Source organism: Corvus moneduloides, chromosome 1 (genome assembly GCF_009650955.1).
Source record: "Corvus moneduloides isolate bCorMon1 chromosome 1, bCorMon1.pri, whole genome shotgun sequence".
Classification (NCBI taxonomy): domain Eukaryota; kingdom Metazoa; phylum Chordata; class Aves; order Passeriformes; family Corvidae; genus Corvus; species Corvus moneduloides.
In genome coordinates this window covers 63,045,479-63,072,032 of record NC_045476.1, presented here as the reverse complement: position 1 = coordinate 63,072,032, position 26,554 = coordinate 63,045,479, and the positions used below count along the sequence as shown (strand labels likewise).

General features: G+C 39.2%; 2 protein-coding genes across 17 annotated transcripts in view; one reads left to right on the top strand and one right to left on the bottom strand.

Annotated features, from left to right (window-relative positions):
- The window catches only part of LOC116445715 (metalloreductase STEAP2), an 81,407-nt gene that overhangs the window by 51,601 nt on the left and 3,252 nt on the right, over positions 1-26,554 (top strand). For 10 of the 16 annotated variants that reach the window (XM_032112646.1, XM_032112630.1, XM_032112664.1 and 7 more), the window contains 6 exons: positions 18,058-18,251; positions 18,345-18,436; positions 19,493-19,637; positions 22,132-22,205; positions 23,115-23,167; positions 25,988-26,095. In XM_032112646.1, coding sequence (XP_031968537.1) covers positions 18,058-18,251; positions 18,345-18,436; positions 19,493-19,637; positions 22,132-22,205; positions 23,115-23,167; positions 25,988-26,095 — 666 coding nt within the window. Of the gene's footprint in view, positions 1-1,956; positions 5,532-17,451; positions 17,602-18,057; positions 18,252-18,344; positions 18,437-19,492; positions 19,638-22,131; positions 22,206-23,114; positions 23,168-25,987; positions 26,096-26,554 lie in introns of those variants that run through there. The other 6 variants (XM_032112692.1, XM_032112758.1, XM_032112849.1 and 3 more) reach the window with 5 other exon arrangements.
- On the bottom strand, positions 5,583-9,561 carry LOC116445832 (protein FAM237B-like). Its single transcript, XM_032112862.1, has 3 exons — positions 9,228-9,561; positions 6,904-7,300; positions 5,583-6,200 (listed from the first exon to the last, which is right to left on the bottom strand). Exons 2-3 carry the CDS (start codon positions 7,283-7,285, stop codon positions 6,175-6,177), a joined length of 408 nt encoding a protein of 135 aa, XP_031968753.1. The 5' UTR covers positions 7,286-7,300; positions 9,228-9,561; the 3' UTR covers positions 5,583-6,174.

Below are 26,554 nucleotides of genomic sequence, written 5' to 3'. Positions count from 1 at the left end.
AAGTTACTCCTACATGTGAGGAAAAATGAAAAAGGATGAACATGAGGTGCTGTTTTCAAACTTGTATGAGGGCAAGAGATTCTATTATCATGGGCTCCCTGGCATGAATGAATAATGATAACTAAGGTGGCTGTAACTTGAAAAAGAGAAGATGAAGTTCATGTTTGATGTGATGGAGAAGCAAGGAGCTTAATAGGAAGCAAGGGGATTGTCTCAGAGTGCTGGACTAGAATTTTTCTCTCATTTTCTTAAACTTCAGAAAGATATGGAGGAAAATATCTGTGAATGCAAGATGAAGTGGGTTGGAAAAATTATTTAGGTACTTGCATAAACAACAGTGAGACTGTTAAACAGCAATATTTTGCAGAAAGTATCTGAAAAATTTTGATATAAACATGAGTAATCTGGAAATTGTTAGTGAAGAGAAACATACTGTTAGATTTTATTTTAAAGGCTTGAATCTCAAGCCAAGAATGTTCATATCTTGGAGGGAGAGGATTTAGCAAGAAAGTAGCTTCTTGGTTCTATAATCAATATTTCAATAACTGTAGATAAAAACAAGGAAAAGGTTAGTCCATTTTGCAGAAAAGGTGTATTGAGAAAACAAGTGTTTTAGCAACATCATATAAAATTCCTTGGGTACACTGCTTAGGAGAATTACAAATGACAGATACGGCTGGAAATTTTTTTAATGCAACCATCTTCCTCCTCTCTGCCAAACACCCTGTACTAGTTTGAAAACAAACCAGTGGGAGGCACCAAGTGAGAATAACAATTTAATAGGGAAATTAAAGAAAAGGAAGAAATAAAACACTGGTTCAAACTGACAGAGTCAAGATACAACCTGACACCCTGTTAGTCGGGGTGGTGGTAGCAGTCAGGTAGAATGGTGGCTGCAGTCCTCCTGAAGAGGTGATCCTGTAGTAAAAGAGTCTGCTCTTCCTCAGGTCTAGTGGTGGCTGTGTAGCTCCTGTCCTCTGGAAATCCAGTAGAAAGGTTTTCTCTGGTGTTCAGAATCTCAGATTATATCCAGGATGGAATGCTTGGTTCCTCCCTCTGGGTGGAGCATCTCACAATGGGGTAATGAGTCATGAGGCCAAGTGTTGACGAGGCTCATTAACAGAAGATAGTCCGGAGGGAGTTACCTCTGAGTCATGCGGCAGGACTATGATGGGCAATTAACAGAAAGATAGTCTGGGGGGAGGAGGCAAGGAAACACTGCCCCACCTGATTTCAACGGCTGATGGGGATGGTAATAGAATACACTGCAACCCAGGACACACCCTTAGCAGGGAGAGATGAAAATTAAGCTAAAATGGTTGTTGCTTAGTCAAGGTCAAGTAGTCAAACATGTGAACCACATGCACTCAAGGAGTTGCATTTTTTTTCAGTAGGTCATGATTAGAAGACAGAGCTGTCACTCAGGGATATTTATGCCAAGACTCCAACCTATTCAGTATAGAGAGTAGTAATGAATCTGGAAAGGGTATGTGTCTTTCAGTCTTGGAGATTTTTTGGAGCAGTAGTTCTATGCAATTGCATTCTGAGAGAAAGAAGGCCTGTTCCTTTTTTTTTATTTGAAGTAGTAAGTAATAATGTATAGGGAGGTTGCAAACTGTGGCTGATATTCTATTCAAATCCAAATAACATTGTACAGGAAACTTCTATTGGAATAAAGGCTTGATTTTCTTTTTTTCCATTCATAAGATCACACATGAAGGCAGAAAAGCAGAGCACATAAAAGTACCAGCTGAAAAAACACTCTCTCCTTTCTTTTATATTGATGGGAACAAATTGTGAATTTAGTATAAGGGATAGTTTTAGTAACCCTCAGAAACCTCAGCAGATGTCTCCACCAACTGAATAATATTTTCAAAAGGCAGTTCATTATTCACATCTCATCTCATTTGCAAGACTAGCATGAAAGTCAAGCAATGTATTTATTTTGTATTTCAGGTCGGACCTGGTCGCTTAGTAACTGTGGAAAGTACACCTCGTCAGTACAGTGGAGGGCCACTGGCTGTTGCAGACCATGCTCCTAGAAAGGCTGCTGTTTTTAAAGGAGCCTTAAAAAAGATCAAAAGAGATAAAACATTGGACTCAGTCAAGAAAAAATCAGTACCTGTAGAATAAATGCTGTTCCAAAGAGTGCTGTATTAATATGTAGTTACCTATATGTAGATACAAGATAAATGTTTTTAATGAGTTGATAAATTGCTTAGAATATCATAAGAGTAAAATTATATTTTTCCTTAATTAATATAATGTGGGGATGTTTTATTAATAAAGTCCCCTGTAGAGTATGGTACAAAGATATGTTAGTCTAGTAACTTTGTGTGCTAATATCCACTGTCAGCAGTCCACTATTTGCATTTCCATCTCTTGCTGACGCATTCCATACATTGCAGTTTAAGCATCTCATTGAGCAGGGTGATAAATTTTCACATAAACACTTTCAATTCTTCGTTTTCCTGGATACCATACCCACATGGTTTTTGTCCAAATCCATTTTGTTTCTTGAATTGCCACTTTTAGCATCAGGACTTCTGACATCTCAATTTTCATCTAAACACTCACTAAGAAGCTTGTTTGTGCCAACAGTTTCTCCCTGCCTGTTGGAGAGACATGCTGGAATGTCCTGCTCCATTTGGGTTGCTCACAGCTCTTTAACTGATCTTACTAATCTAATTAATTGTTGGGCTTTTATTCCTATTGTCTCCAAAAATAATTCATCTTCTTCCACCCTGGCACCTCTAGAATACCTATACAAACTGGTGAGCAGCAGACCTTTTTGCAGATGACTCCATTTCTGAGCAGTTTTCTTTTTTAATTTGGGCCATGCCAGAAATTGCTGTTACAATAGAGCAAGATTCCCTGAGGATCTTCATTTTAAAACCAGTTGCTATCCAGTGTTATGGCATAAATTTCTGTGACATCACAAGCTTTTATGCGGTGACATACAAACTGGCACTTAGTCTGTCATTTTGGCCTGTAAGCAACATCTTCAGAGGAGCACAAACTTTTGCTATTTTAACTGCCAGCTGGAAAAAAAGAAAATAAATTTAAGCTAGCATATTCCAACTCCTTTTTTTTGCTTCATGGAAGAGGTAATAGGTGTGTGTATAAGCATGTCATAAAAATTTGTTTGTCTCTATAACAAGATATAGCAGTGGTGGCACTAAAAATAAAGGCAAATGGCTTTGTTTAAAAATTGACTACTTAAATTCTATAAAAAGAAAAACTCTAAGAAAATAATGAAATAAATAAAACATGTATGAAAAATGGTATTTGAAGTTTAGAAAAATCTCAGCATGTGTTTTCCAAAGATCAGAAGGATTTTCTTACGGGCAGGTCTGTTAAACCCTTGTTGAGTAAGAAAGTTGTCTAGTACTTAAAGCTAAAGAAATTAAATTGAGCTATGCTAATTTAATTTTTTATGCTGACCATTTGCTGACTGATAATTTTTAACTATAATCTAGTTTCATTATACATTTTCCCAAAATTATCTGTATAAAGTTTGTTCTATTAAACTAGCCTGTATGTATTTCTTGCCTGCCTGCAAGAAAGGTTAGCTAAGGTATATAAAGATTCTCTAACTGAACTCCTCTGTGTCAAGTAAAGTCTTGCTCAGTTTTTTGTGGTTATATTTTTCTGACAGCTCTGCAGCAGACTTGCTGCTTTATTGCTGGTTTAGAGAATGTATGGTGTGTTGTCTTTTCACAATTAAAACCAAACAAAACAAATTTTACTAGGAGGCCAAAGCCTGTGACATTTTGAGGGTTTTTTACATGCTTGCACTTACGTGAATGTGTGGGTGACTCATTACTACTGGCAGCAAGGCAAAGACCCATTAAAAAAAAATGTAGAGGATTATATGTCCTTCCAATTTCTGAGCAAAGGTTACAGCAATACACTGTAGCCAAGGTATGGATAAAGTACTTCTAACTGGAAATCAGTTTTGCTTATGCAAAAACTTTAAATCAGGCACAAAGTGAGCCCCATGGCATTTCTTCCCAAATTGTATTGCTTCTGCTACAGACACCATGACTGCAAATGAGCAGCTGCAAATGCAAATGCTCTTGTTAATTGAGTATTAATATTAATTAATAATGACTGGAGAATGAAGGAGACAGAATTTTCCCAAATACATACATTTATTCTTCATAAATCAGCACTAACACAAGGCTCAGAGCAGCACAAACAACATTTGATTTTGCCAGACAGCCACGGAACATAGTTTGGCTGTTGCAGGGGGGAACATACAACACCCAAGAAGCTGGGCTTGCTGTCCCTGCTGTAAGCCAGGGATGGAAACAGAGGGAGTGCTGGTGGAAGAAAGGATCATCCCATTCACTGTTAATCCCTGCTGTTGACATCCCAGGAGTAGTCAGCTGTGCCTTTCCACAGCTTTCATAGATGTACACTATAGTGTGTCTGCCTGGAATTAGTTTTGCTGCTGCTGTGTTCATTGGGTTCACAATTAGCTGCCCCTTTGCCAGACACCGCAGGGTGACTGTAGCAATTGATTGTTCAAACATTCTGCAGCCAATTATGGTAATGCTAGGCACTTTTGTGTCTTACAGAAAACTAATTAAAACAAAGGCTTACTGCCTGAAGAAGGATGAAGCTTTTAAAACTGCATAGGATACGTTGCTCTGGTATTCAATTAAAAGCTCACTAATAGCAGAAACAATCCCTTTAAAATGTTATTATACTTTGACACTTCTGTAGGTAATCAGTGTAGGTGAACAAGGGGCATTTGTTTATGTGATTTATGCCAGTTACATTTGTTACAAATGCAATCCAGTACACAGCTTTATAAACTGGATATTGCTGGGGCAGGTTAGGTGATGGCTCTCAAACTGCTGCTCATCATAATGTATCAATTCCTGAAGTTGTTGTGCTTGGGTGTGTAATAACTCCATTTGCTCAAAAATACTATTTCTATCAGGAACTTAAAGTGATGTTCATGAGTCAGAAAAACCTGTCACTACTTCTGTACCCTCTCCAGAATACTGTAGGAGACATATAGGAGATGCAGTTGAATATTGTGTTTACCTAAATGAACGTTTACAAATTTGTGAGACTTGTTGGATATTTTACAAACGATGTATGAGCTAGGCATTATGTGGGATGGAGTTCTTGTTACTTATGAAGGTTTCTATGCTGTTACAGCATAAGTACTATTTCCTAAAATAATTAAAACCACCTGGAATCTTATAAAAGGCTAAAACACAACAGGGACTGAACAAGCTGCATTGCCCAAGGAGTAAAGCAGAGAATAGTCAGTATTTCTCAGGCTTTTTATACTCAGAAGAATTGCTTTAAGTAGGCAGTTAATCTCCCTGAATTATTTTATCCATTCTCAATGGTTTATACTGAGAGCAGTAGCCGAGTCAGTCTGTCCCTCTTTTGAACCACTTGGTGCCTGGGTCCCATCTCAGCTGCAATGCTGCCTGCAATGACAGGGATGGACTGCATCTCCTTATCTGGAGTCTTGATTAAAGCGCTGTTCTTAATGTCACATAACATGTCAAATAACATGTTAATGGACAAGAAAACTACTGCTATTCAGACCTTGCTGCTTAGAAAAATACTTTAATTAATCCATAGACTAAGCAATGATAAAATACAAAGTTTAGACTGCACAGGACATTACAATGAGCATAATCCTTCCCTTTAGCTTAATGCCCCACCTCTTTTTTTTTTTTGCAATTCTTAAAATAAAGAACATGTGCAAGACAATGTATAAAATGCATTTGTTTACATTTTCTCTGTTACATAATGTATAAAAATATATTGGGGTTTCCATCAAAATTAACTTTCAAAAAGAGAATTATTGGAAAAAACAAGATTCTACAAAAATATGACACATCCAGACTTTAAAGTTTATATGGGAGAACAAAGGTGTCAACTCAAAATACAAGAGCATTCACATGTGCAGTGAGGAAAAGGCAAGCTTGGTAGACTGCAAGACAGGAAAGCAAAAGTGGTAGTGTGGGGATTTGTGTACTTATCAGTTTAGGAGTGATTAATTACTTTATACAAAAAGAAGATAAAAAAAAGATTGAACCATGCCACAGGATTTGTCCAAGCATCTACAATATATGTTGTGATTTTGTGCTCCTTCATTTTGATGTTGCCTTAAGTATCTTCATTTCCTCCCCTTTTGGCCTAAAATGGATTGGTGAAAGCAGACCCTGCAAGATTATGAAAGACAGGTAGTTATTGTCCAAGCAATATGTTAGAAATGCTATGATTAAATAATCTTCATGTTCAATTCTGAAAACCTGAGTCATCTGACAGGGTACATCAGAAAAAAGTCTGCTGCTGAGGAGGAAGGGGGACAACAGATCTAGGACTGATTAGTAAGATGTAAAGTAACCTACATGATCTCAGTTCATACTCACCCCAATCATGATGACCAGAATCTGTCACTGTTTAGTGATTCACAGTGACCATGACATCACATTATATGTCAGTAGTTTTAGTAGGAAGAATAGGGCTCAAACTGTCAGGGATTTGAGCTTCCCTTCTACAGAGCAATGACTACCCAAAGCTGAGGCTGAACTCCTAATAACAGGAAACTTTTTAGTATTGTAATTACTTTATTAATGTACTGTCATTTATACGCACACAGCAATAAACAGAGAATGCAGCATCCATTTCCACACACTCCCACGTGCATACCCAGCCTTTTTTACACTTCATTAAATATTGAAATGTAGTACCCTAACAACTTGTGACTCGTGTATTGTGAAAGTAGCTACCATTGAAAGATGCAAATGGGTTTGACAAGTAGAGACAGAAAATTGTAAATTAGTATATTGAGTTGTCTAAGCAATCAAGGATGAGGATGGAGCATTGGTTCAGTTTAATGTTAGTACCATATCATGTAGTTACCTTCTAAAGTTCTGTGTGAGTATGTGGAAGAGTATTCGGGAGATGTTAATTGTCTTCTGCCCATTCCATGGGATCTTGAGAGCACACAGTCTACATACATATCCCAGAAGTTCTGGGCTAAGTCATTGAAGAGTTCATTGTGCTTGGGCTTAGGGGATTCCTTTAGGAACATCATGAAGTCCCAGAGAGCAATGACTGTATCTGCTACCTTGAGTTTCTTCATTTCCACCAGCCCTTGGGACGATACCTGCCAGCACTGATGGTCAATCTCACGCAGGCTTGGAGGAGTTTCTTTTTGATACTCTAGATTGGCATAAACCAAATTCACTATCAATATACAGCCCAGCTGAAGAGACCACCATCGTTTCCACACAAATTCCATCCTTCAAGAAGATACCTGAAAAGAAGTGTATAAAATCCCAGTGATTCTGATGTTATGTAGTTCATTGCCACATAACTCTTGTGGGTACCCCAAGAGATGATTTATACAGGTATTCAGAAAAATAAATGCAATAAATACCAGTGAACCCTAATGCTGGAAGTTAGGTTTGCACCTAGAAATTGTTAATGACATTTAGAACATGAAAACCTGAAGCAAAAAGTTTGAAGTGACCATAGCCTATGTTAGAACTGCTCCTTTAGACCAAGACTTCTTCCCTTAAACTCCTGTGCTTGGATTGTCAGCAAAATCAGGTTAATAGCAGATGCTTAGAGAGTCCTAGTCGAATGCTATTTTAAATTACTGCAAACAAGTAACAGTTATAAACAGGCAGTCTTTCATGGAAAGTCCAACTCAGAAAGATGGTAATGAAGGAATGGTAAACCAGACCATAAACTGTATTAGGCGAGTGTAGGCATGTTATGAACTCATTCAGTAGCTGTTGCAAGACTGGAAGAGGGCAAATTCTTTTCTGGCTTATATTAGAAAATTAGGTAAGATTTTGGCATTATTATATCTAGTATATATGCAAAACACACAAACTATCTGGAGAATTAGAGATGCAAAGAGCAATAACACAGGAGGCATAAGAAGAACTTCAAATGCTACAGAATATGTATTCTTTACTACACACAGATTCCCCCTGGGAAAAATGCAGTCTCCTTATCATGTGTATTCCATATCCTTGAATCAAGTTTAGACAGAACAGCACTAAAACACCTGATAATTTTTTTTATCAGTCCTTCCTATCAAGATAAAGTGCAGTGGAACAGGAGAATAAACATAAAGAGGAAACCAATCAAACAAAAAAGACAAACATAGGAAGAAGTCTGAAGAAGACAGTCAAAACTCTCAGACAGTGCCCCTTATTTTGGTATCCTAAATCAATTCCATTTTAAATAGTTGGTGCCATGCTTATTCCCTCCAATTTCCAATTCAGAGTGTAAAATACAATTGCAAAAATTATGTGAGGTTTTGTACAGAAAAAAAGGCAACATTTTGGGCAGCTGTGCAAATTTTACTGGAAATTTGGCCAGAATTGCAAGTGTGCTCTTCAACTGAAAATATCTCTGGGCACTGTCGATATGAAAAGTTAGTCTGTGGTGTCTTCAGAGTGCCAACACACTGATGTTCTTTCTGCAACTCCTAGGATGCAATTAAAGAGAGAATAACCCATAGACGATAATAACATTTATGTGGAATGTCTGTAAGAATACAGAATTGGGGTGACACCATGGAGTTCACAGTGACACCAAATTGGGTCAGGAAGCAAGACAGCTTGAAATAGGCCTTCTTGCTGCAGCCTCAGGGTTCTGGGATGATTTTTAGTTTGAGTGTGTAATCACACTGCTGCAGCCACCTGAGGTCCTTAGTCATGTATTCCTTTACTTCAGCTTCAGAACCCAAGGAACTGAGCCAGACAGATACCCTCCAACCTAGCTCCTTCCTAAAACCTGGGCCAGGTAGATTTCAGCAGGCAGCAGAATTACCTGCCTCAGCACCCTGAGAGCTGATCAACATACATTAGTTCCTCTTCTTTGTGTTCTTAGAAAACTGGTTCCAGCAAACAAGTAGGGATGGAAAAGCTTCTCTTCTCACTTCTACTTCACTATGCACCAGCATTCAGAGGAAGGACACACTGGCAATTTACTACAAAGTAGGAAAACAGCAGCGAGGAAACCACCAACATTTTGAGTTGTTTTGGTTTCATGTTTTAATCCAGCTAAAAACTGAAATGCTAAAGGTCCATTTGAACACCACAAACAGGAGCAGAGACCACAACAAACCTCAGAGACTTTGAGCAAGTAACTCTCACTATTCAGTACAAGAGAGGTGAATTTCACAAAGGCAGTAACTAAAGAGCCACAGCAGAAGCTGTACTTACAGTATTTAAGCGAGGAGATGGAAAACAGTAGCCTTGAAAAACAGAAGTCAGCCACTTGGGGAAAAAGAAAGACATTCATGAGAGGGCTGCAAGTGCCTGGAAACTGCTGGGTGCTCCGAGGATGCTGAGGTTACAGTGCACAGGGACAACTCTGCCACTGGCAAAGCAGCAGCAGCAGCAGCAGCAGCTGAACTCAGGTGGGTGGAAGGGTGAAGGGAGCTGTGGCTGTGGTAGCCCCACCTCTTTCTGCAGCAGCACCCAGTGCCAGCCCAGGCTGGGCTGGGGCCTCACCTGGAGACTGCCTTCCGGGCATGGGAGGTGTCTCGGCTCGGGGGACAGAGGGCTGTCAGAAAGATGAAACACAATGGATAGCAAATCATTCTCCTAATCAGGAACATGAACACTCCCATTTCATAAACTCCCATTTCATAAACCTAGGGTTCCATTCATGTTCCTGTTTGCCTACCAGAACACACAGGGACAATGTTCAAAGTAATGAAAAAGAACAAATATGTGGTAAAATTGGGTCTGTTAGGGTTTCACAACATGCATTGGTGGAGTGCAACATGACAGCAACAGTCAGTTCTTTCAAGTAGAAATATAGTCATTTCTGTCTAAAAACCAATATATACAGTACTTAAGCACAAATACAAATCTGCTCTGAAATGACAGTGTTCACAATAATTAGGTGTCTTCTGGAAGCCTTTCCAGCTAAGCTATGTCAACACTGTTTCAAAATCTTGCTTCAGAAAATGTCTGGAAGACTGGAATATAGTTATCTCTGAACTCACTGTATCATTGAAAGGAGCTAAAGCTCTATTAGTTGTAATTATTCCTTGACATTCTAAAGCAGTGTTCATAACAAAGAGATTAAAGCATTAGGAAGACTTCACAAAGAACTACCTTTAAGTGAGCTCCTTTGTATCACTAATAAAAAATAAAGCATTCAGTAAGTTTTCAAGCTAAGAAAATTTTCCCTTTTTGCTTGCTTTATGCACTAACAAATTTGTTAGTGAAACTGCCAAAATTTCAAAGGCATTTAAAGGCATGTAAAGAGGTGGGTAGTTCCACAGCTTCTTGGCTGTGGCATCAATCCTTTCTCATTTCATTCCCACTTGAAACATCTAGGTGTAGTAGCACAGGATACTGGTGCAAACAGTGATTTCCTTCTACTCCAAAAGCCACTGAAGGCAGCCTTTGAACATATTTCTTCATCCTACAGATTTATTTTTATCACTCACTTCTTGCTTTTCCTTTTTCTAGTTACATCCACCATTTTTAGTCTTAAAGTATTTGCAGAACACAACTATAGAAATCAAAATGCTAAGATAGAGATTTTTGTTGGTAAAATCCTTTCAAATAAAAATACCTTTTTTTTAAATGCCACCTCATCAACAATGTTCTCTTAGGAATATACATGAGAATTCATTGATAATACCTAAAAAATCACCTCTCCAAGTGAAAAAGGTTCTGAAGGCTGACTTCCATATTTTATTTTCCTTTCTGATGTTAAGCACTTTGTCAGTCATGCACTGAGGGATCATCACCTCTGGGAGAATGCCACCTGGAACAAGGATGGACCCATGAATTCAAGTTGGTAGATACCAAAATTATTGGCAACTAATTATCCTGTGGAATATTACATGTGGTCCCTGTGATCTGAAAGCACAACATGAGGTTTGTAGGATGGAAGCATCATGAAGAGAGTCACTGATCATGTTTATTAAGTTAGTTATTAAAATTTCTATTTCAGAACAAGAAAGGTCAAGGAAAGTCAAGAAAAATCAGTCTGTGACCTCCTTTGTAAAATCTAACATACCTGAAAGCTACATAAGGCTTGGGTTGAAGGGGAAAATTCTTAAAGTAGAGAACCTGTCCGTGTACTTTGGAAAGATTTCTTTTGAGCTAGTGGCTAAATATAAATGGAATTTAGAGAAAAATTTTGTTGTTCTCTTAATTCTGCAGGGCTTCCGAAAGAATTCCAAAGGTGCAGCTTATGTTACACATAAACCCAAAGATTCCAGCACAGCTGCTTGACACTTGAGTTTTATGAGATGGCTTATATGGCTCATAGTAAAAGTGGCTATTTCTGAGATTTTTAATTTTTTAGTTGATAGCCAAATCTGGGCAAAATAAAATGTTTCCCTCAAAATTCTTTCAACATTGCTACCTTTCTATAGCATGTGTTTTAAACTGTTGTACTTCCACTTATTCCTTCTATTATTGCAGCTGAGGTGCCTTCATCTAGTGGGACTTTGTCATACTGAAGAGTGTATCCTTGATATTGGTTAAATCTCTTTATCTTTTTCCATAAAACTGTAAAATTAATACATCAATATTTTACGATATTTGGACCTTGGGTATGTTTTTGTAGTTATTTCTTTCAATTAGAAAGACCATTATGCCAACTTACCAGCTGTGTGCATGTTCAGAAAGGCAAGGAAAGGAAAATTTTGTTTTTTAATTATTTCAACTCTAAATAAAGATTTGTTGCTAAAATATTTCTGCTTATTTTCTGCATATTGCCATCGACATTAGTTCTTCTCTAGACTGAGAAAAACAGCATATACAGCACAAATTTCAAAAAACCTCTGGCGGAAGTTTTAAAATTGTTGAGGAAGAGATTTTATGGCTTCCTGCTAGAGTTGATGACAGTACACCACTTAGTAATTTATGTCATGAGAGAAAAGAAACAGAGAGGTAAAACTGTGATTTGAGGTAGCTGTACCCTTGTGATTTTCAAGCAATCATATACAAATATGTGAAGTACACAATAAGAATGAAAGAGCAGGTACTGAAGCATTATTTATCATGAAATTCAGAATATGCATTGACTATGTATAAATCAGTTTGGGAGCCTTTAAAATGCTACCAGCCTTTTGTGACTGAATTATAGATATCTCTGTGACATAGGGACACTTGTACCTAAACAGGATTGATTCACTGAGGATAAAGAATTGAGTCACCCTCTGCATCACAGATTAGCAGCTTCTGAAGTAAAGAAATGACAGAGTGATGTTCTGCCATCAGCCTTGACAGTGAAGTGCTCACAGCCCTGTTACAGAAGATCAAGTATCACAAACTCAATGCAAACAGGAGAGAAAGGTGATAGAATCAGCCCTGACCTGGAAAACAGCGTCTCTTCAGGGGACCAGATACATTTTTGAAGTAAACTATTTGGACAATGAAACATCTAAATATCCTCAAACTTCGGAGTGTTAATGATTCTGTTTCAGTAATTCTTAGCCTCATGTATGTGTGATGAGCCACTCAATGTTATAAAAGGTTCCAGAAAATGCACAATGCCACATTTCAAATGAAATGTTACTTAATTCCCTGCTGGCATGAGCTTGTTGGCATAAGCTCGCTCTCTATTGAAACAAATCTAGTGTTATGTCAATAAATTTAACACCTTCAACTCGTAGCATATAGGAGACCAGCTTTTCTTTATTTCTGTTTTTCGAGGTAAAGCTGTGGATTGATCACATGAATTAACACTGGTTAGTAGCTCTGCTGGCAGCTCTGGGCCAGTCTACACATTCACCTGTTAACCTCCTGCTGCATGTTAAGGAAGTGCAGCACACGGAATTTAGGGCTCTGCTAAGTGGACCAGCTTCAGACCAGGCTGCTCTTAACAGTTGTAAGGATTAAATTCATAAGGACTGAATTCAAACAGTATGTACCACATAAGCAGAACACAGCACAAAACCAGGGTGTAAGTTGATAAATAGTTGTATTGGTATCCAAGGAGAGCTCTGGGCCAATGTCTTGGGGTAACTTTGTGATATGTATCCCCTATCACTACCCCATGCACAGAAATTAATTAAGGAATTTATATAAAGGACTATATAAAGGAAATTAATAAAGGACTACACCTGGCGGTCTGATGAATCCATAATAAGTTGGATGGTCCGTATTTGGGATGCTGCAGGTGATGATGTGATGTTGGACAGTGCTGACGTGAGGCATTTGGGATCCCTGTCATGTGATCCAGCTATCGACCAAGCGATGATAAGGAGGGCTGAGTCTGATAGTCTCTCTCAGAGAGTCTTCTCTCAGAGGATATATTTCTAAATTTGGCCAAACAGGCAGAGTCTGTGACTTGATCCTTGAAGAACTATCTGCAACTTGCCTGCGCTTTTTTCATCTCACTTAAAAGTTCTTTTGTTTATTTCCTTCTTTCTATTCTTTACTATAGAATGCTGACATCACATGCTTTATTGAAGTCACAGCAACACAATCTGACTTCTGCATTTGTAAGGACTTCTGAACCTTGCCTCCTATTCAGAGAAAACTGACATGTCCTTCCCATATTATTAATCATAAATCTGGACAAAATGTTCTGCTGTTTGTTCTATGAATTGGCATGGTAACACAGAACATTCCTCCTGAATGACAGGGCCTAGTTCCCTGCCGCTACAAAAAAGTTCTGTTGTACAATCACCTCATACATTTATCAAGTGCCATATTAAAAACAGAAATATTTTTGTTCCCACTAATTCCATGGAAAGCGGTTTCATTATTCAATTGCAGTAGTGACTAGAAACTATTATTCTGATTTCCTGATATGTTTATTACTGAATAGTACATATCTGTTTGTTCTTGTGTCTTTCCCCTTCAAATAGATGGTTTTCATCCTTCATGTTTAGTTTCCTGATATATTTATAGACAGCACCTGTGTCTCCTCTCTGGTTTTGTTTTGTTGCAGTAAACAAGCTGAACCATCCTAATATCTGTTCTTATGAAAGACTCCCGAGGTCTCTGGTGATGGACCTAGCTTCCCTCTAGCCCTCTTTTAGTTCAGACTTAGCTCAGCTATAGAACAATTGATTAGACGTTTTCACAGTACCCCATATGAGATTTTACCAGGGCCTTACACAATGACATTAATACCTCCTTACTTTAAATGAAATCCATCTCCTTGGATTAAACCACTTCCTTGTGGTGGTTTAATCCCAGCCAGCAACTAAGCACCATGCAGCTGCTCCCTCACTCCTGCACGAGTGAAGGTGCAGCATGAAGGAAAAACTGGAAGTGTAAAAATGAGAAAACTTGTGGGTTGAAATAAAGACAGTTTAATAGGGAAAGCAAAAGCCATGCAGCAAACAAAGCAAAACAAGGAATTCATTCACAACTTACCATGGGCAGGCTGGTGTTCAGCCATCTCCAGAGAAGCAGGGTCCCATCGCACGTTAACAGTGACTTGGGAAGACAAACACCATGACTTTGGACTGTCCTCCCTTCCTTCTTCTTTCCCTGGCCTTTATTACTGATCATGATGCCACATAGTATGGGATATCCTTTGGTCACTTGGGGCCAGCTGTCTTGGCTGTGTCCCCTCCCAGTTTCCATGAACTCACAGCCCACTCACTGATGGAGTAGAATGAGGAGCAGAAAAGGTCTTGGCTCCATGCAAGCCTCGCTCAGCAATAACTAAAAAATTCCTGCCTTATCAACACTCTTCTCAGCACAAATCCAAACCACAGCCCCATTCTAGTCACTGAGAAAAAAATTAACTCTATCCCAGCCAAAAGCAGCACATTTCTCTACTTACGGTGATTCCTAAGTATATCTCATTTCCAAATTTCATGAGCATGCTCTTACTGATTTTATCAGAACTTCTACAAAAAATATCAAATAAGACCATCCTAAAACAAACCCTTTAAGCCTGACATCTTTCTTTTTAACTTTATTTGTGGCTATCTCACTTTTCAATTTCTCTCCTAACCCACATATGCTCATTCCTTCCCAGGTGATACCATATCAAATGTTGCTGGGAATTAATATAGCAAATCTGAGTTTTTCCAAAGCTTTGCAGCGAGACCAGGTTTCAGGGTCTGTGGTTGGCCAGGTCACTTTTCTTCTTTTCAAAGATACACAATTACAGTCTAAATTCAGCTCACCTAAAAGACTTAACAGAGAGAGATGGGGATTGCACAATCATGACATGGTTTGATCTCTGGAGACATCTGTCACCACTGAGTAGAGAAGAGGAGTCTCAGTGTACAAGCCCTCAGTCAAATGCCTCAAGGACAATGCCAGACCCACATTTGCTATTTTCCAGTCATAACATTCTTAACTGATCAGTTCAAAACACTTCGCACTAGGTTTTACATATTACCAGTTTCAGGACTGCAGATGGGGTCCCTGTGATCTGAAAGCACAACATGGGAGTTCTGAATATTTTGCGGTGGTGATAATTTCTGTACTGCAATTCACATGAACTTAAATGTCCTGCTGGGTCATTTAGAATGTATAAGGCATACCACTGTTTTCTAATTTTTTTTTTAAATTATTTTATTATGTAACAGATAAAATGCATTGTTGAAGTTACTTCTTGTATTAAATTACTGTAAATGGTAATGATTCTCCTCAGGCAGCTAACAGGTGCAATTGAGAATGTAACACCTTGTGGAAAAGCTGTGGGAAGGAACAGAGAAATACTTACTTTTTGATGAGGAGTAGTGCTTAAAAAAACCACAAAAACCTAAAACTGTGTTCATATTATCTAAGAAATATTTATCTACAAAATAGAGGCTTGTGAAAGAACTTGGGGGTGATTTTTCTTCTCTGCTCTCATGAGACCCCACCTGGAACACTGTGTGGAGTTCTGGTGCCCCCAACACAAGAAGGACACTGAAGTGTTGAAGCAAGCCCAGAGGAGGCCATGAAGGGGACTGGAGCACCTCGCCTCTGAAGACAGGCCAAAATTTGGGCTGTTTGGCCTGGAGAAGACTGTGTGGAGCCTTCATAGCAACCTTCCAGTATGTGGAGTGGCCATACAGGAAAGCTGGAGAGGAACTTACCAGGAGCTGTAGTGATAGTTTGAGGGGCAATAGGTTCAAACCAAGAGAGGAAATATTTAGGTTAGACACACAGAAAATGTCCTTTACTGTGAGGGTGCTGAGGCACTGGCACAGGTTGCCCAGAGCAGCTGTGGATGCCCCATCCACAGAAGTGTTCAAGGCCAGGTTGGCCAGGGCTTTGGAGCAACATGGTCTAGTGGAAGGTGTCCTGTCCATGATAGGGGGATTGGACCCGGATAATCTTTAAAGTCCCTTCCAATCCAAACCATTCTATGACTCTATGTAATTTTTTCACCAATTTTACTCTTCAAACCTTACTGATGTCGCAATTTACAAAATAATTTCTTATTCATGACCATTTAAAAAATGCAAAGCACTTTAAGCCTTATTAAAGTCATGTATTTTTAACTGTCATACTTATTCTGAAAACCAGCATCATTTAAAGGCCAGGTCTCAATTTCTTGAGGGAGAGCGCACCAGCAATATGACCAACAGGTTTTAAAGGGTCCAGCTGCATGGGGACAGCCAACAGTAGATGCTGTCTCAAACCAGCACACAGCTTCCAAGGAGAACACGCTGCTGGAGATCGCTGATGTTAACCAAAACCTGGTCACTCCTGCAGCTGGGGTTGTGCTCTCCCCTCAAGCACTCCTGTTGCTGCCAGTTTAGGGACTCTTTAAACACAGGCAGAGCCAGGTTTAGAAAGGAGACACAGTTTATTCTGTGCAGGGCACAAGGTGGAAGTTTTCCACAAATCAAGCACACCGATTCTGAAAATTTTACACTATATATACATTTTAGCAAACAAAGATATCACAGTTCATTGGCTACAAGTTATCTAGTTATTAATTACTGTCCTATCTTCTGTTGCTTAAAGTATTCTTTCCTTTGCCACTCTAATTAGTCCACACGCTCAGTCTTCTCTTCTTCTGAGCTGGTGGTCCATGGGTACGATTCCAAAGGCCGTACAGACCAATCCTTGCACTACAAAGGGTACGGGGATCCCTGGCGCCAGCCAAGGGACAAGAGGCACAGCAGGTGACAAGAGATAGCCAGTGACATAGCAGGAGCAGACAACTCAACAGGAATGTGCGATAAAAGCCCAGGTGGTCCTTCGCCCAGGGTCCCTCCCATCTGAGGTTATGAGACCTGCTTTACTAGTAAGGCAGTGTCCTCTCCTGTTTCACAGCCCCCTTCTCAACCTCTGCAGCTCCCTGGGCGATTTGTTAACTCTTTCTGACTGGAGACGCCAGCATCACTGCCGCGCTCCGGCCGGAGGCGCGGGGCCGGCTGTGGCAGGCAGCGGGCCCGTCCCGCCGCGCCGGGGCTCGGAGCAGCCGCCGGCCGCACCCGGCAGCAGCAGCAGCAGCGGCGGCGGCGGGCGGGCCGGGCCGGGCCGCGCCTGCGCACCGGAGCGGGGCTGTTCTCCGCTCCCGCCGTGCAGCACCCGGAGCCCGCCCGCCTGCCTGCCCCGTGCCTTCCACACAGCCACCGGGGCCTGGGCCCGGGCCCGGGCGGCGGCTGCTGCTCCCGCCATGGTGCGGTGCGGCGCGGCGGTGCTGCGGAAGGTCAGTGCGGCCGGCCCGCGGAGCGGTGGGGACGGTGCTGCAGGCGGCGCTCGGGTGGCGGGGAGGGCTGGCGGGGAGCGGCGGTCCCGCTCCCGGGGCCTCTCCGGGAGTTCCCGTGTGCCGGGAGTTCCCGTGTGCCGGGCGGCACGGGCGCGTCCCGCCCGCAGTGCCCGGCGCCCGGCAGGGGCCGGCGGCCATGCCCCGCGGTGGCGGCACTCGCGGGTCTCCGGCGCAGGGGTTCGCCCGGCCCGGCCCGCTGCCCTGCGCACCGTGAGGTGCCGCTGCCGAGGAAGTCATGCCAAACGTTGATTAAAAACTATATTGGAGGCTTACGCTCTGCTTTCTGAAGTTTCATCTATTGCCATCAAAGATCTATCTAAGCGGTTTTACACACGTTTCTATGAAGCGAAATATGAACAACATAATTAACTGATGTTGAAACTTTTGTTTTATTAGTACAGCAACTTCATAGACGATTTGCGGGTCTATGTGAGAGGAGGAACTGGTGGAATGGGTTATCCTAACCTTGGAGGGGAAGGAGGAAGAGGTGGTGATGTCTGGTTCGTCGCCCGAGAAAGGACTACCTTAAAGAGCATTAGGGAGAAATATCCCCAGAAGCGATTTGTAGCTGGAACAGGAGCCAACAGCAGGTAAGAGTCTGTTTAATGCAAGTTGCTATTTACAACTTTTCCAGAAAGAAAAATGTCAGCTTAAGTTACTAAGACAGGTTTAATTTCTCCCAGTGTTAAAGCTCTAAAAGGTGAAAAAGGAAAAGATTGTGAAGTTCATGTGCCTTTGGGAATTTCAGTTCTTGATGATGATGGCAAGCAGATTGGTAAGAACGTTCGCTTTGTTTTAAGGTATCTAATGTTTGTCACATTTATTGACAACATCTAGTGGATTTTTAATACCAGGATGTTTTAAGGCTGCACGTTTTCTAAAATATGTGTCTGTTTTTCTTTGTTTAGGCAAAGAGTTGACAAATACACTGTAAAAATTGTTGGAAAAGCAGGGACCCCTTCCAGAAATTAGCAGTAGTTGGCTTATATCACTACATACAAGTCCTTTGCCATTGGAAACAAGTGTTAAAAGGATGGAAACCATACTGATCCTCCAAAGAATCATTCATGACCTCACATAAATTACATCTTCATAAACCCCACTGTCCCTATATCTTTACTGAATTATGAAAATGCTTAGAAGACAAAGATCCTTGCTGAATGTCAACATTTTAGGTTACTTAAAATGCATATCTGTTTTTTACTCACTAGGAAGATCTCTTTCAATACAGTGCTCTTGGAATAGCTCTCAACAGTTCCTTTGCAGTTTCTCAAGAATTTTTCTTTTCAGATTGTTCAGAATTAAAACTAAATTCACAAACTAGTTATTAAAACTAAATTCAGCCCTAGTTTGGATGTTCAACTAAATTGGATGTATTGCAAGATTTGTTTATGATGTAGGCGTAGCAGTGGGTAATGACACCCAAATGTTGTGCTTTTTTTGTTGTTTTATTTATTCTGACTCTAAGGGAGATATCACAGCCTGCATCTTATGGAAAAAGATGGAACATCTGAAGAGAGCCACATCTCTATCAATGCATATTTTTCCTTGCATTCTTGAATTCAAATATTGGAGGCTTCAGAAGCTCCATCTGGGCCATACTTTGCCTGCCTTGCACTTTTCATGAGGTGACTGTATGACAGAGAACAATACTGGGGTGTGATGGCTTTCATTTGTTTCCAAAACAAGGAAAACCACCATGACCTTGAGGGCACAGTTCTTGCAAGGAAGCCCACAGAAAATTGTCTCATAACTGGAGACATTTAAATGGAAAATCACAACGGAACTACTGCAGGGGATTGTGTTTGTTCACTAATGAATTCATTTTCAGGAGAGCTTAATGCAGCAGGAGAAAGATTCTTAGCAGCTCGTGGAGGACTTGGAGGCTCTTTGGCTACAAACTTTCTGCCTTGCAAAGGTCAGAGGCGAACTGTTCATCTTGATTTGAAACTTATAGCAGATGTTGGCTTAGTTGGGTAAGTACTGTTAAGTTTGAAAACTGATATTGGAACACAAAGTAGTACATTTCAAATTCAATTTCAAAGAAATTTGAGAGTCTGGATCACATAAGTTATTTGCAGTTTTAGAAAATCAGATTGAGTATAAAGCTAGTAAATTAATTTTAACATTTTTAAAGTACTCGTTATGTTTTGGTGAGTGAAGGGCTTCATGAATCAGGACAATATATAATTAGTAATATGACTGTATTTAGCAGTTGCAGTGATTGCTACAATATCATTAGCACAATATTTGTGAAATAAATAGGAGGTGCAAAACAGAGCCAGGAACACTGCATATTGTATGTTTAACTTCATGGCACTGGCACAAGTGGATCCTTTCGGTAGCAATTCCAAAGAGAATTCCAGAGGCTGTGTTTCCTACTTTCCGAAAAATCCGACTTGGAACATTGGAAGGAAGTAATTACAAACTAGAACAGTTGGACTTGCATATCAGTGTTGCTGCTTTATAACAATGCAGATAAATATATGTTTATTTGGAGAAAGCTTTCAAGAAGCTACAGTTCTAGTGTAGTACAATTATTGTTCTATTCAGCATCTGCTAACATAAATCAGGCCTGTGGTCCTTATTAATAAAAAACATAGGAAACATGAAATGATGATGAGTTTGAGGTGGAAATAGTCTAGTTGGTATATACCAGTAAAGAATGGAAACTTGAAGACAGCATGGTTTTCTAGCTATATTTTTATTTTTGTTACTAGAAATAATTTTGTTAATATAAAATTTCTCTAAAGTTACATAATTTTCAATTGCTCTTCAGTAATTACATGACAGAATTTTTTTCTTGTTTTCGTCAGTGTGAAAATACAGGAGTTTTATGATGCTGATGCTTCTTTAATCTTGTATGTTAGCTGAGAGTTTGCCTTCAAAATGGATACAAAAATCATTATCAGTCAATTAGAGAAGCATATATTTTCTTATTGAGAGTATGAATCAGCCTCTGATATTTTGTGGTTGTACTTTGATCTCTTTGTGTTTGCTATTTTTATCATTTTTGTGAGTGGTTTGGTATTAGATCAGATAAAAAAAAAACATGTAGACTTGAGAAAGGCTCATCAGATTTGGGCACAGGTTGTGATGTGTTAGTCTAGGTTGCAATTTAAACTTCAAAGAACATATTGTACCTCAGTGGAAACAAAGAGCTCACTTGAGGATATGACCAGAGTAACCTTCTGGAATGTCTTTAAGGCATCTTTCAACATCAGAGTGTATTAAAACTACAATCAATAGTTTCCCTATTATAACAAGAGTCATTAGGTTGCTTTTTGTTTTTTAAGAAAGATTTGTGTACAGCCCCTTCATAAAGGCCCGTAATGCAGTACTAGCCTTGTTAACAGGCCATGGTTCTGGCTGTATTCAAGTGGAGAGTATTTGGTTTTCTGTGGGACACCTCCTTTGTGTTTTGTGGCTGTGTTGAGTTGCCTGTAGACAGTTTTCTTTGATCATGCTGTGATGAATATTTGTGACTTTGACAGGAACACAAATCTTGTGTGGACTTTCTGGATGGAGTATGTGCCAAGACTAAGGACAGTAGTCTATCCTTGGATGTCAGGATTGACTTCAGGTTTTACATGGATCAAGGCTATTGTGACTTTTACAGCTCAGGTTAATCTTTAAAACAAGTGTGTGTTACAGTTTCAGTCTTAACTTAGGTTTCCATTTCAGTGGGTAGATGTATTCTGTGAAGAAGCTTTTGTAAAAGCTGGTGTATCCCTTAAGGAACACTTTTGTAGTATGCAGGTATAGCTATCCCTTGTAAAGGGAAAATGTTGTAAGAGTCAGTTGTGCACAGACGAACTCCTAGGGTTTCCCTGGTGTTCTCTTAGGTCTACTTGGTAACAAAACAGGTTAGTAATAATTTCAGGATCCCTCATACAACTTTGCTGCCCTAAAACCACCTATAAACTGTGCATGTGTGTGTCTCACAGTGTCACTCTCTCTGAGTGACATTTGCTCTGCTGTGTTAGTTAAACTCTAGCTTAGGTACCACTGGTACTTGAATTGTAGACTTTCATAAACCGTGATGTGTATGCTAAGAGACTGTAAATCCAACTGGTAAGATATATTAGCATGACAGCTTTTTAAAATGCATGCATAATTTCCAAAATTAGCTATAGCACATGAAGACTGAATTCAAGTATACCTGGATGGTAATGCTGTGTTTCTGTCTGCATGACTTTGAAAGATTTCTCTTAAATCTATTACACATGTATTTACATAACTCTCCTGCCTGCATCCTTAGGAAGTATTGTTGGATTTAGAAAAATTACTCAGATTTGATCTCAAAAAATAAATCATAATGATCTGGGGTTTGTTCATTTTGTAAAAAAAAAATCGTCTGAGTAGATGAGTACAAGAATGAGTTGATAGCATTGAGTTTGAAGAATATGTTTGGAAATAAATATACAGGAATCAGATATGTCAGTGTATAAATCCTGACTTTCCTTCTAGGTTTCCAAATGCGGGAAAGTCATCCTTGTTAAGCAAGATTTCTCATGCCAAACCCGAGATTGCAAATTATGCTTGTAAGTTTATACTCTTATTTTTAGAGCAGTAATATTTCCTGAGAGCAAGAAGGCGTTTCACTGACTTTCTTATAATAAAGGTTTATAATAAAGAATAGGGTATAGGAATGTTGCCTGATTTTTTAATTATAAGAAATACTTCAAGGAGATACTTGCTGCTTCAGTATCCAGTTCCTTTACCCACCTCAGTTTTTCATGTGTACACCCCCATAGTGCTTCAACCTGTTAATGCAGGGTCTATTTAACATTTATTTTCATCTCAGCCCATTTTATTGCAACTGAGAGTCTCTGAGGTGTGTAATATCCTTGGTCTACTGAATATGTACTGTCAAGTTCCTTTGCATAAACATCTTGTATGCTTTGGAATTTGCTACCACTTGTAACAGAGAAGATTTGGGGTTTTTAATCTATCCACTGAAAAGAATTTTTTTGTTATTTTTTTTATCAGTAAGTTAGGATTAGTCATCTAATCTTCTTTAATTAAAGAGTGCAAGTACTGGTAATTCCTACTGACCTTTTTGCACCATTCCCAATTCTCTACAGCCTTTTCTCAGATTGAAGAGTCCTATCCCACTTTACCTTTCATTATTTTTCCCTGTTGGGAAGCTAATCCATAGTCTAAGTAATAATTTTTGTGTCTGGGACTTCTCTACCTTCACTGTTCCCTTTTTGGGAGGACTGGAGCAGAACTGCAGAAAGAAAGAAGACGTGGTGAAGCACTGGATTTTTTTTCATCTATCTTACTTCGCTTTCTCTTTGTTCCTTTTCCTTATTTTATCTTTTTGCTACTGCACATTTGTTTAATTTAAATACACTAAGAAAGTCCTACAATATTTAAATGTTTTATAACATTAACATTTTTTTAAATGTTAAAACTAGTTTTGTTTTCTTCCTGTCCCCTTGCCACAGTCACAACAATACAGCCTGAACTAGGAAAGATCATGTATGCAGATTATAAGCAGGTTGGTATGAAAGTTCACTCTGTTTTTTTGTTAAAGGTATGTGGAGTGACTATTTATGTTGCTTAACAGAATTTCAGAAAGAGAAAGAAAACTTGTAGGTATTTTCATATGTGTGTCTATAATGTGCACATGTCAAATGCAATTGCATGGACTTAACAGGAGTTCTGGGAAAAGTACTATTTTATGAAATAATAATAAGAGAGTTTCATAGCCAAGTACAGTAATATGATGTAGAGCTTATTTCAAGTCACTTTATTAAATGGCTTCTCATTTTCTCTTACCTCCTTTCTGTGGTTCTAATCCTGCCTTGTAATCTTAGAGGTATGAAATTGTTTATGGAATTGAGATTGCTGTGTCCTAGTATACTCTTAAAAGTTTAGGACTTGGAAAAAAATCACTGTTTCAGAGACCTGCCTGTTATCTTTATTTAGAAGAAGCAAATGTTCTGCAAGTTGCCCATACAGAGAGCTCTGGACCGAGTGAATAATTTTCAGAAAGGATTGCAAATAATAGCAGATTTGTCCAATAGCTGAAGATCTACATTAGTGAACAGCAGGGAATTTTCTGATTATAACCCTGTTACCATAACTTCTTTCAGGGTTGGCTGCTCTTTCTTTTGTTTTTTTATGTTTGTGGGTTTGGTTTTTGGGGTCTAGGGTTTTTTTTGTTTGGTGGGTTGGGTTTTTTAATTAAAAAGTAAAATAGTATGATGTGATAGTGATGACCTGAACACCCAGGATAGTGCACTACCTGAGAGGTAAGGCACGTGGGTCCAGTTCCTTCTGTGGTAGGCTGTAGTTCTGGAAGACTGGTGGAGCTATGGCCCTACCACTTTGATTTTTGTGAACTCTGTTCCACCCAGCTTCTTCAGATAAAAGTTGGCAGATAATTGTGCAGTGCCTGGAATCTGTTCTACAGTATCCACTGAGGGGGAAACCAGTGCTAAATGAGACACTTACTAATAGGTTTTGGACCCCAACTTCACTTAAAGTTGCAGCAAACATTTTCATTCCTCAAGCTTGAATCTTCTTTGATGTGCTTTTACTTTGTTTTTGAAGTGTATGATATATGCAGCACTGGACTCATCACTTTCAAGATAAAAGGCGAGTGCATAAAAGAGTTTCAGATGAGTTAACCAGAAAAACATAACCCTCAGATATGAAAAGACAAAAACCTACTGGTTTTGCTTTCAGAAGCAATAATGCTAGGGAAATTCAGTAGCTGATGCTTGAAATCTTCATTTAACAAACTTCAACAAAACTGTGTATTAAGGGAAGTAAGTCTAGTTTGTCTGGTTCCCTGTAGAAATGCAATATGTCTAAGGGAAAATTTTTTTTGTATTCATTTTATCTGCTAGTTTAGGGTAGCTTATCCTAGAAAGCTATGCTGCAAGTAAACAGGATTTTTCATAGCCCTTTCAAAAAACTGTCTTCCATGAATGAGGATCTCTTGCTCTTACTGATGTATCTTTCTCCAGCAAGAGATCTACTTGCACTCCTGGCTTTCTTTTCTGAAGTCTTTTTCTTGGCATAGCCAGTGATCCTTATCATTGGCCATTTCTACAGTTCATGGTTTTTATACCACAGTGTTGGGTATATATGTGGACAAAATACCTCTTTTCTAAAGTCAAGGGGACTAGTGATTGTGATCACAGGGAACTTCTGAGAGTAAGAGGAAATACTCTCTGTATTGCAACTGCTGAAACCGAAACAACATCAGCAATGTAGTTAATAGCAATTACTGAGGTGTCTTTCCTGTATCACTCAAGAGACAAGGATTCAGTTTTTCCTACGAACATTGATATTTTTAAAGAGATATGTAGCATGTATATGCTTATTTTATCTTAGTACATTATGAAAAAGAAAATACATGGAAGTTACCTGGTACTGTCTGTCATTACTAATTGGAAAAGACACAAAGATAGAGGATCTGTGTATGAGTTGTATCAGTACCAGTTCATGAAAAGTAGCAGAAGCACTTAGATTTTCTACCAGAGTATCTGAGCCCCTTCTGCAATAGGTAGCACACTGGCAATTTTATGGTATGCTGGCTTCAGGCGGCGTCCAGTTTAATCCAGTTGCTGTCTAAATGGGCATTAGAGAGATTTGAAGACCCTACCTTTGCTCTTCTTTACTTCACTCTCTGTCTTAGCTTTCTGTGAGTTACTGAGTAGCTATTTTGGGGGTTTTATTATTATTCTGCTCGTTTTCGGTCTGCCTGAGCTGTCCAACAGCCCTCTCAATCAGCAGAGAAAATGACAAGGTCCCTGTCCGTTTTGGCAGTCTTTGCTGGGCTCTGGCTGGAAGCTGATTGACTAATCAAAGTCTCATTTGAGCTGAAGAGCAGAAGTCAAATTCTTGTATCTTCTCACACTCAGGGGAGCAATGTTAAGAGGGTTTGTATTTGGAGTAATGATACTCCATAGCCATAAGGAACAGCCTTTATTTTCTTTTCTAGTGACAGTTTGAGTTCTGTGCAGATGTGGTAGCCTAAGCTACTTGCTTTTCAGAGTCTGTTTTATTCTCAGGTAATAGCTAAGTTTTGTAGGATCTCTGCAGAGGTATTATGAGCCTCTATTTTGTACTTTGCAGACAGCAATAAAAAATAGACAGGGAGAACATGAGGAGCACCAGGTTTGTATAATAGCAGCATTTTGTTTAATCTGCTTCTAATGATAGATTGTATATGTATTGAAACAGCCAATGCATATTATTTTGTCTGGGTTCTTTTGTTTATGTAAAATGATAATCCCTGTTGATAGTTTAAAGTACTTGGGTTTGCTTACTGGAAGTATTTTGTTTGAAACTTTTGTTTTCCTAGATTTCAGTAGCTGATCTCCCAGGACTGATTGAAGGTGCACATGCAAACAAAGGGATGGGCCACAAATTTCTCAAACATGTAGAAAGAACCAAACAGCTTCTCTTAGTTGTAAGTTAAATAAAATTTACAGCTTATTGAAATGAAAGGCAGTGAAATAAAGAAAATGCATTTTAATTGCATTGTAGTGGGAATTTAGAAAATCATTTGTAATTTGCATGATTTATGATAAATACAGCTGTAATTCTGTTTACAGAATGGAACACTCAAATGACTAATGATAAATTAAATTCTTAAATAGAATTTATCATGGAAAGTTTCCAATTAATTTAGAACAGTGAAGTGTTTCAAGCATAGCAAAAGCGTGAAGTAATTTTTTTTTTCTGTAAGATCCCCATAAGAAGTTTAAAAACCAGACCTTTGAGAAACACTGTATCAGAACTAACCAGTTTGGACCTCCAGCGTCTGATGTTTCTTGGGTGTATAGTTTGCCCTCTGTTATTTGCCCAGGAGTGAACACATGGCTATGGACATTCCAGGGCAAAATAATTGAAGCAGAGTACCTTGATA